We start from the raw sequence: 11,375 nt of genomic DNA, 5'->3' as shown, positions 1-11,375 counted from the left end.
AATTATATAAAATAAATATGAGTAGTCAATATATAAAAGTTATAAAAATTTTAATATTAAATTAAACCCTTTAAAATAAATATATACTTGATTGATGACAATATATATATATATATATATATATATATATTTTTTATTTTAATAAATATAAAATAATCTATTAAATCTGAGTCACACACCCAGGATAAACCCGATAAGAAGGACCTACACACACGGCAAAGAATAATTGAAAAAATAGTTGGAAAGCAAAGCACAAGAGATTCACACTTTTGTTAATATATATTTAATTTGGAAGAATCACAGTCCAACAGGGATCGCAACTATTATCCTGCTTCTCTCATTATCTTCCTCTCCATTCTCTTTCCTTCGTTTGGGTGAGTTCCATTTTCAATTTTCAAAACCTTTACGCTGTACTTGCTGTCTATACATTTCCCTTCCAAAATTGTTCATAGGGGTTTTTCTTAACACCTTCAGACTGGACATCAAGACAGTTCAGATCTTGGATTCATCAATTGGTCCGACGTCTCTGGTAGTCTCTCTATCGTCAACTTCTAAGTCTCAAGTTAGTCTATTTCTATTATTTATTGTTTTGTTTTAATGTTATGTTTACCCTTACCAGTTACCCTGGTAGACTCTAAAATTTTAATTTCCAACATAACAATCCCAACACTAGATATTGTCTTGTTTCCTCAGAAGTTAGCCTTGTTTTGCTCGAGTCTCACTTCTCTCACGACCTTTATTTAAATCTTTTTTGGAACCAGTGTTAGATTGTTTTAACCTTCTTGCAAATTTTTAAAATCTTATTTGATCCTTATAGAATAAAGATATAATAATTAATGTCTTTCTTTAATTAATGTTTTTACTTTTTATGTTATGTAACAATACCGATACCAAAAATCATACAACGGAGTTCAAATCATCCGAGGGTTCTTTAATAAGAAAAAAGAAGCTTATTTTTTGTTCAGACTTTTCTTTTCCATCTCATAATCTGTATTTTCAGGGTTTTTTTTTATGCTATCAAACCAACTCATTTTTTTAACTGATCCCACACTACTTTTTAGTTTTCAATCTTCTTCTGCTTGAGAGAGAGTTTGAACTGGATTTAAATATAGATCTCACACCACTTTTCACCACTCTTTTTTTTTTTCCCTTTAAACAAATAAACTACACAAAAAATCACAGATCTCAATTCTTCTTTTAAAAACAGGGGTGGGGTTTCTCTCATTTTTTTTTTTGCACACTGTAAATTGGAACCATTCAAATTAAATCTGTATTTTTTAAAAAACTATCAAATCTAAATTTTCAAATTCAATTTAATAGTTCAGATCTACAGTGATTTCTTCTTCTCTACTCTCCATTACAGAAAAGAAAATTCAACTCCAAAACATGTATCTTCTTTTTTAAACATGTATTCCTCTGATCTTGTTTGTAGCTTTTCTTTCTCAACCATATAGATCGGGTAAATATTACTTTTGAAACTTTTGCATCTTCCAAAATTTATAGATGAATTCTTCTTAAACTACTCAACTATATCTATTTGTAAAACATCACATTCATTTTTAAATCATTGATACAGTAATTAAGTTGTAGTGTTTTGGAAAATTTGTAAATTTTAAAGTTAACTTATAAATTGTGTGTGAATACTAGTAAATAATAATATTTTAATTGTTATATATATATATATATAAAATTATTAATATTTTAATAAGATATTATTAAAATAAATATAATATTTTTTTAAAAATGGTAGTCTTACCAAAGTAAGTGATTAAGATGGCATTTCGGTCTTTTATATGGTCTTTTAATATTCTTATATAATACATATCTGTAACTTTTTTTGAAATTTTTGAAGATTAATTTTTTTTTGGTCAATTAATAATCAAAATTAATATTTGTTAACGGCAATGTGGACATTACATACATTTTCAAATGTTGCAGGAAACATTGCAGTAAAAAATTTAGAATTTTAGATGTTTATAGACTTGTAGTTTGAGGAAAAAATTACATTAACCCTAAAAATAATTTTTTTTTGCTTTAACCTTGTTAATTCACTTTATCAAATAATGTTTGTTTGTGATAATTATTAATAATAAATTTAACCTAAGAACCATCCTGCACGATATTTTAATTCAAAAGATTATTTCGATTTCTTTTAGTTAATTTTGCTTTAGTTAATTTTATATATTTATTGTAAGCCAATTAAATTATATTTATTGTACATGAAAGCGCGCCCATGTACACACTCTAATTGGTTACTTACACTAACAAATATTGAATAATAATATTTTCCCGAATACACGAGAAACAAATCTTGAAAAATTTTCGATCCTCATCAGAAAAGAAAAGATATTATTTGATTTTTTTAATAATTTCATATAAAGTTCTTTAAATTTTTTGGGTCATGTATATCATTACGAGATATGCTTTTCTAATGATAGATTCTTTGAAAGATGGAAAATCTTTAAGGTTTTCTGGGATTCAGTCACGTACAATTGGCAATGTAACTTTTGAAGATATATGGTTCTCTTTAGCTTTGCTGGCTCAAATGGCAGAGATTGTAATATCAGTTTTTGCAAAGTTGCTGAATATTTGGTAGATCCAGTGGTACGTCAAGGGAAATATTTGTTCTGTGCTAGCAAAATCTCAAAAACTCTTGAAACAGAGAAGCAAAATCTTGAATCAGCTCAATACAAAGTGCAGAATCGTTGCCAAGAAGCAATGGTTAAAGCTGAAAGAATTAATGATGCCGTTGAGAATTGGTTAGGTGAAGTGAAAATTCATATGGATGAGGTGCAAAACTTGGAAAACAAATGAAAGAAAACAACAATTGCTTTCATGGGAGGTGTACTAGCTATTGGAAGAGATATTGTTTGGGCAAACAGATGGCAAAGAAGATAGAAAACACAAAACAACTTGTTGAAAGGAATAATTTTGATCCCTTTTCTGTCCCTGGGGAAATTCCAGATATAAGTATTTTTTCTTCTAGAAATTTTGTGTATTTCCAGTCTACAAAGTTGGCTTCAGATGAACTTTTGGCAGGTCTCCAAGATGACGGTACCCACATGATTGGATTGTATGGAATGGGAGGCTCCGGCAAAACAACCTTGGTTAAAGAGGTTGGCAAAGAGGCCAAAAAATCAAACTCTTTGATCGAGTCATACTTGCTACCATCTCCCAAAATCCAGATAATAAAAGGATTCAAGATGAAATTGCAGACATGTTAGATTTGGAGTTGAAAGAACAAAGTGAAGCTGGAAGAGCAAGACGTTTGTCAATGAGATTGAGTAGTGGGGAAAGGATACTCATGATATTAGATGATGTGTGGGCTAAGATTGATTTAAAGGATATTGGTATTCCTTTTGAAGATTATCATGTGGGCTGCAAGGTCCTTCTTACTACTCGACTTCAGCGAGTATGCATTTTGATGAATTGTGAGAGGAAGATTCCATTGCATCTCTTATCTGAAGAGGAATCTTGGACATTGTTCAAAAAGCATGCCCGTATTGTAGACAAATCATTACATGGTGTGGCACAAGAAATTGTTGGGGAATGTAAAGGGCTTCCTATTGCAATTCAAGCTGTAGGAGCCTCTTTGAAAGAAAAGTTTATAGAAGAATGGAATGAAGCACTAGCAAGATTGAGGTTTTCAAAACCAATTGATGAGGAACCAGGTGTTAGAGATGCCTTTTCTTGTCTTAAGTTGAGCTATGATTATTTGAAGAGCCATGAAGCCAAGTCACTCTTTTTGATGTGCTCCATATATCCAGAAGATGCAGATATCTTTGTTGAAGATTTGTTTAGAATTGCAATTGGTTTAGGCATGTGTGAAGAATTGCGTTCACTTGAAGAGGTGAGAAATAAAGTGAATGCATGTATAAATAATCTTGTAGATTCTTGTTTGCTAATGTGGTCTAAGAGAAAGAAAGACCACTGAGAATGCATGACATAATTCGAGATGTAGCATTGTGGATATCATTCCAAGAAAATCGCACTATTCTAGTGAATCTTGAGAAGGATATGAAGGTGGAAATTATAAATGAATCGATAAAAGATTGTTATGCATTCACTTCTTGGTGTAATCAAACATCTCAATTTCCTCAAATATTAGGTGCTCCAAAACTTGAGATTTTGTTGTTTAACAACATAGGTGCGTGTGAATTATCAGAAGCAAATTTTAGAGGTATGGCATCACTCAAGGTAATGCAAATCAACTCTAGATATCATGAAGCAGTGGACTTGTCATCACTATCGTACTCTATGAATTTGCTAACTAATCTACAAACTTTGCGCTTGCAATGTTGTCGATTAGGTGATGATTTGTCGTGGGTGTTAGGCCTCAAAAGACTTGAAGTTCTTGACTTGAAAGAAAGTTCATTTAAGGAACTTCCGCAAGGATTAGAAGAGTTGAGAAAATTGAAGTTGTTGGTTTTTGTCTTGGATCAACGAGCAAAGTTTTTAAGATAGTGGAGAGATGCACACATCTGGAAGAGTTATATGCTTCACAAATCCGACTAAGTAGAACAACTTTAAAACTTGGTGGTGTTATTCCAAAAATGCCACTTTTCCCATATTACGGAGATATGAACTTGAAATTGGGAACTATCATGAAATTCATAGGCAACATTCTAAAGCCTTAACGGGCTGTCACTCTAAGGTTTTGTCCTTGGGAGAATTAAAAATCTTTGCTTTAACTCCATTTATTATGGATCTTTTACAACGAGCTGAAGCTGTTTGTTTAAATAAACTTGATGGAGGTTTCAAAAATATTGTTCCAGACATCGTTCAGGCTGTTCGAAGGATGAATGAGTTGATTAGCTTGTGGCTTCATTCTTTTTCAAATTTAGAATGTGTTGTTGATGCAACTTCTCATATTGTTGATTTGTTTCAAGCAGAAACTTTGTTTCCAAAGCTAATTAAGTTAAGGTTGGAGTCTTTGAGCAATTTGAAAAAAGTTTGCTGCGGTCCACCTTTGCTTCTCTTCTTCGAGAAATTGCAAGAATTGCATGTATCTCATTGTCCTATGTTAACATCACTCTTCCCAAAGTGTGTTGCCAGAGCTGTGTTGTCGTTACAGAAGCTAACTGTAAAAAGTTGTGGTGAATTGAAGAATATAATAGATGAGGATGGTGATGGTACTATCAATCAAATAATTTCAGCTTCAAACAATTCACATTCGGCGTTCTCACAATTGAAAAGTTTGACCATCCTTGATTGTCATAAGTTAGAATATGTATTCTTAAACTCTTGTGCTCAAGGCCTTGTGCAGTTAGAGGAGGTGTGCATTCAGGGGGCTTCTCAACTAAAATATGCTTTTGGCCAACATGAAGATGAACATCAAGAGTTTCAGATAGAGCTTCCTATTCTGAAATCACTTGAACTTCATGGCTTGAAAAATTTGATTAGCATTTTCCCAAAAAACTATCTTTCGAGTTGCCCATGTTTGAGGAAATTGCGTTGGGTGAGATGTCCAAAATTCAGAGCTTCATGTGTTAACATTATGGTTGGTTCAAATATAAATATGGTATGTATTTCCATGTGCAGTCCATTGTATTATTTGAAGGAATTTTCCTTGTTACATTTATAATATCTATGAAAATAATGCAAAAAAAGCAAGGTGACTATCTTATTTTGATTTGTTAAATGTTATAATTACAGGACAACCAGTTATACAGCAAGGTTTCAGCTCCATTATCGTTTCTAAAGTTAGAGAAACTTGAGGTTAAGGGTTGTAGTGTTGAAGACATTCTATTTCCACTTGAAAGGGATGTTTTTACTGAAACGAATTCCCAAAACAAGTTGATCTCACTCTTAGACACTCTGGAATTGGATAATATGCCTGAGCTAAAGTTTGTTTGGAGTGGTCCAATGGGAACAGTGAGCCTCCAAAATCTTAGAGAACTTAAAGTGAGAGGGTGCAACAATTTGAAGATGATTTTCTCCCCTGTAATTCTTAAAAGTATACAACTATTGGAGCGTCTTGTAATATCAGATTGCAATGAATTGGAGGAAATAATGTGTGGTATAGAGTAGGAGAGCAACAACAAGGCCCAATGGACGCTCAATCCGTGCAAGTATTCTTTCCAAATCTGAGAGAGCTTCAAGTTTGGAGATGTAGCAAGCTCAAATGCTTATTTTCAATAGCCATAGATTGGAACAATCATTTAAAGAATGTGTTACCCAACTTGAAATCCTTAACTTTGGAACAAGTGCCAAGTCTCCAGGATTTTTGCTACAGTTTACCTTTTCCAACAATCACCTTTTCCAGGTACTCACATATTTTTGTGGTCATTTTGCTTTCTTTATATTACTTTTCTTGCTACACTCCTTTTTTACATCTCAATTATTAGTGTGTGAAATCATTAGGAGTCGCACGTGTGTGTCTATCAATATTTGATTTAACTCCCAATTGGAGTTTCAAAATCCTAAAAACAACTATACTCATATATATATATATATATATATATAGTTTTTCTAATATATGTACCCATTTTTCAATTGTTTCTAAATATTTATGTGACAATTAATTCTCTATTTGATTCAAGGAAAATGGAAGAGGAGAAATTTTAAGGAGTCCAATTAAAAAAAAAAATTGACAAGCAGAGTTATAAAATTTTTATAGAAAAAATAGAAGGAAAAAAATATAAGAGGAAGGAGCAAGGAAACACAATTAAAAAACTTTAACCTCATTTTTTCATTTTATTTTTAATCTAAATCATTAAAATATTCACTACTTCCCTTCCATCTGCCTTCAACCTAACACAATTTTTTTTTATTTCAGAATTTGTTCTTCCACATTGTATAAACAATTTTTTTTTTTAGAATTTCTCACCCATTGTATTTTGAATATAAATAACAATTTTTAAGGTCCATTTGTTTAAAATTAATAAATAAATAATTTTTATGTGGTTTAGAGATTTTAAAAATAAATTTATTTTGTAATGATTGTAAAAATAGATATTATTTTATGTTTAGTTATACTAATAAAAATAATTATAACAAATTATATTTAACAACACATTTTATCTTAGAACAACACCTTGTACATATTAAAAATTTAAATTTTTAAACAGAATATTTTATTCTAAAATTTATAACTTTTGCCATTGCATATTAAAAAAAAAAAAACTTGTTTTATTTTAAAATTCTTATCCATGTACCGATACAAAAAATATAAATAATATCTTATTTTATTCCATAATCTTTACACTTGTAATTTAAAATTTAGATAACAATTTGTAATATTTTATATTTTTTTATAAGTTCATGCATACATATTGAGTTAGAAGTTTTTTTAAGAATGGGGGTATCATTACTTCAGAAAGAAAATTACAAAAGGACCCTGGCAGCGCAGTTGCACTGAATTAGAAATTATATTTTGGTAACGACTCCTTTTTTTTTTTAACAATTTGTTGTTCTTGTACATTTAAATTAAATTATTTTATAGTTTATGTAAATTAAATTTGTAATTTACGCCATCTTCCAACTATCTAAAAAGTAATAAAAAAAACCTGAAAAAAATGATAATTGGATACCATCTTCACACAATATTTAATTTCTTTTTCCTGTGCTTGTACCGTGTGGTAAAAAATAACAGTTGAATTATCAATTTTCAACAGCATTTGAATATATAATTTTTGTTAAAGGATTTAACTGGTAAGTAGACGACATTCCGTAGCTTTATTGAAAGGTACAACATGATTATTCAATTTTATTTTCCTGTGTTTTGCTGCTTCCCTTTTTTTTAGCAAACCATGCGACCATTATAACAACTGATTGATCAATTTTTAATTCCAAATTAATTTTTTTCTGAAGTAAAATTAGCATTTCCACCTATTAATTTTTTTAAAAGAAAAAAATATCGTACAAACAATTTTGTTATCACAAATTTTTAATACACACATATGAATATGTTAAAATTTTATAGAAAAAAAGAAACCAGGAGCACTTGTTGATTTTGTTATGGTGTTGGGTTGGTTCTTTGTATATGCAGCTGTTGGGTTCAAAACTAGAACGCTTGTGGTTAGGAAGTGAGCCTGAGCTATGGGTGACATGGAGAGCTCCTTTACAGATTTCGAACTTTGTCCATCTTCAAGACCTTAGACTGAGTGAATGTAAGGAATTGAAATCTCTATTTGGTGAGGGCTTCCGCGGAAGAAGCCTGCCAATGTTACAATATCTTAGAATAAGCAAGTGTGAGGAGTTGGAAGAAATTCTGAGAGCGGATAATGAATTCCAAACATGCTTTCCTAAATTGGATTACCTCAGAGTTGAGCATTGCAACAAGCTCAAGTATCTTTTCTCAATCTCCTCTCTCACTCCATTGCTTCCCCATTTAGAGACAATATACATATCTGAATGTGCAAAGTTAGAGGAGCTTTTTAGATGCAGCAGTGAAGACACCAGTAACAATGTCAATGAAATCGCGCTTCCAAACTTAACATTCATACATCTAGTGAAATTGCCAAGTCTTGTTGATGTCTGCAATGGGTTCAAGTTATACGCTGTGAACCTTGAACAAATTAGGATGCAAGAATGTCCAAAATTTTCTTCAATCATGGGGGCAACTGGGAGCATAGTCACTCAAATAAAGAGAAAGGTAAGTTGCATTCTTCATGTTGGTTTTGTTTGTTTCACATGGACGTCAAAAATGAAAATGAATGGTGCTTGAACACTGATCGTAGCATGTTAGAGCCTGGAACCACTTCTACCCTGTATCAAACACTTGAACAATGAATATATGTGATCAAAATTAATCATTATAGTAATGTTTAATTGTTAAATGTGTTTAGGCTCCCTTTCCTTCGTTAGTTCATTAATGAGCTTCATTTGTGTTTCCCATAGGAAGCAGAGCCTCGTGGGAACAACGACAGTCAAATGCTTGATCAACTCCGATATTTCTTCTTCCAGAATATTTGACTTTAATGAAATTAGGGTTGCAAAAATTAAGTGAACTAAGCTTCATATGCAGGGCTTTCAGTACTCCCTCCCAAAATTCAAGCTTCCAATATCTTAGATTTTTAACAGTGCATGGATGTGGAAAACTGAAATGCATCTTCTCCTCCTCTGTTTGGGGAAGCCTTCAACATCTGACACAGTTGGAAATTAGAGAATGTGAGCAAGTAGAGGAAATCATGCAAGAGTTGGAAGAAGCTCAGCATGTATCCCACATTTCTTTCCCAAAATTGCGGTGGATAACAGTGGAGGGGTGCAACAAGTTGAAATGCCTTTTCAGGACACCTACAATTGCAATGCTTCTTCCAGAACTAAGTCTCATAGAGGTATCAAAAGCTGCACAAATGGAGGAGCTCTTTTCGCATAATTATAATAGTGATGAAGACACTGTCACTACACAACATATTGTGTTTTCAAATCTCTACTCATTGAAACTTTCAAAATTGCCAAGCCTCGCTCACTTCTGCAAAGGACTCAACTTAAATGCTCCATACCTTGGTGATGTCCAGATAAATGAATGCCCAAAATTTGACTTTTCCTTCAAGGAACCCACTTCCATAGAAAGCACAGGTATATATTTATCATGCTCCCACAATTTCCTTATTCCTTTATAATCACTGTTAGTCTATTACTATATATATATACGTAAATGGATCATGTGTTAAAAAATTACGAATGGATCAAATATTACAAAAAATTACGCGTGGGCAAATGTTTGGTTACCTCTCACTTCATAGAGTTACTTGTTAATTTTATTTAGTCGTCTTGACATCAGCTTTTCTGTTTCCAAAACTTACTTCAATAAGCTTATAATTAACTTCATAATTTTAATAATTATAATTCACTTTAAGAAAATAGAAATGCATCATTTCTATTTTTCAGAAATTTATCCTATGTGCCCGAAAACATTTTTTCTTTCAATGCTGCTAATAAATATCATTAATTTAACACAATGAAAACAGAACAACATGTCAATTCCATGGAAAGTTCCCCATTGTTAAAATAATATGGATTGTTATGTTCCCTCTAAAATTATATACTCTTGAGATCAATCAAAACTCTGAATTTGAAAAGGTTTGGTTGAGAGCATGCAGTAACTTTGAAGTTTCCTTGCTAAAATGGTTGTGATGATCTGTTTTATGCCTTTATTTGATTTGTTAAAAAAGATGTGTACGTTGAAGTGTGAATTTGTGTTCATAAGCGAATGAAAACATTGCAGTACCACGAATCATTTGATGGAGAGCATATGATAAAGGAAAGAGCAGATGGCAGGAGCGAAAAGAAAGCAGTAATTATCATATGCATGAGGATGTTACTAGTTAGAAAGTTGTGTTTTTATTGTAAAAAAACCTGGTGATTTCAAATTCTAAAGTTTTCAGCAAGGCCTGTAAAACAGTGTATCTGGTAATCAAGTGGGGAATTTTCGAGGGGTATAGTGTGGATGGATATGAATGTGTGGATAACTGTTTTGGATTGTATTGACTGTGATGATAGAACTTATATTCCTTGTGAACACCATCTTCTTGAATATTACAAGCACAGTTTATTGAGCTTTTGTCTTTTGATAAGGTAACTCTCACCCTCCTCGTTTTTTGTGTGGCTATGGTTTATGATGAGAGATCTTGATTAATATTCCTATCCATTTGATTTCATTAGATTCCAACTAACCAAACGGCTATATCTTCCAAACCTAAGTGTCTCCAGAAGCTATTAGGTAATATGGCAGAAACAGGGGAGAGTAATATGGTATAACCAAAAAATTATTTTGGAGACCTTTTTTTGACAAATTAAATTCTTATCCATTATCTTGAGGGATTTTCATTTATTTAATTTGAATATGATGTTTTCACTAATTAAGAGAATTTTTCACTTGCTTTTGTTTAATAAGATCTATTTACCAATCAGAGTTGAGTCTAGTTGAAGAGGTTTATCCTCATAATGTAACGAAACAATGATCAAATCTCCAATAAGAGATATATCCATATTTAGTACTCAATAGTTTCTCCAATAGGATTATTTCCAATAAGAAAATAGCTGTGAGTTAGAAAAAAAATGATCTATACTTGTGTTGTATAGAGACATAAGCCCAATGCACTTTATTGAAAATTTTTTAAATAATGATGAGCATTTTTTTTAGGTCTACTTCATCATTTCATAACATCATTTTTCTTTGGAGTGTTAGTCTAAAAATAATGTATGGATTTAGGTAAGAGTGAGGTGAAAAGCAAATTGTTTGCTATTTGTAAATGAAAAAAGAAAACACCATAGAGATGGTGAGAATGATAAGTATGGAAGATGAAGAGGAGGCTAATAATTTTTTAAAGGCCTTTTGGTTGCAAGAATCCTAGTCAAAAACATTTTTTAGTCTTTAAAATAATGTACACTATGAAATATTAATTATGCTTTTTTTTAAATATTACCTT

General features: G+C 31.5%; 1 protein-coding gene across 6 annotated transcripts in view; it reads left to right on the top strand.

Moving 5' to 3' along the window:
* The window catches only part of LOC129321403 (uncharacterized), a 12,742-nt gene extending 2,217 nt beyond the window's left edge, over window positions 1-10,525 (top strand). For 2 of the 6 annotated variants that reach the window (XM_054967150.1, XM_054967154.1), the window contains exons 1-5: window positions 4,472-5,521; window positions 5,656-6,265; window positions 7,991-8,596; window positions 8,969-9,522; window positions 10,172-10,525. In XM_054967150.1, the coding sequence (XP_054823125.1) occupies window positions 4,703-5,521; window positions 5,656-6,030 (1,194 nt within the window). In that variant the 5' untranslated portion in view covers window positions 4,472-4,702 and the 3' untranslated portion in view covers window positions 6,031-6,265; window positions 7,991-8,596; window positions 8,969-9,522; window positions 10,172-10,525. Of the gene's footprint in view, window positions 1-4,471; window positions 5,522-5,655; window positions 6,266-7,990; window positions 8,597-8,841; window positions 9,523-10,171 lie in introns of those variants that run through there. The other 4 variants (XM_054967149.1, XM_054967152.1, XM_054967153.1 and 1 more) reach the window with 3 other exon arrangements.
* The last annotated feature ends 850 nt before the right edge of the window (window positions 10,526-11,375 follow it).

This window comes from Prosopis cineraria, unplaced genomic scaffold, assembly GCF_029017545.1.
Source record: "Prosopis cineraria cultivar Desert tree isolate PC_DT_omini unplaced genomic scaffold, ASM2901754v1 PC10, whole genome shotgun sequence".
NCBI lineage: Eukaryota > Viridiplantae > Streptophyta > Magnoliopsida > Fabales > Fabaceae > Prosopis > Prosopis cineraria.
This window is presented reverse-complemented; position numbering and strand designations above follow the sequence as displayed.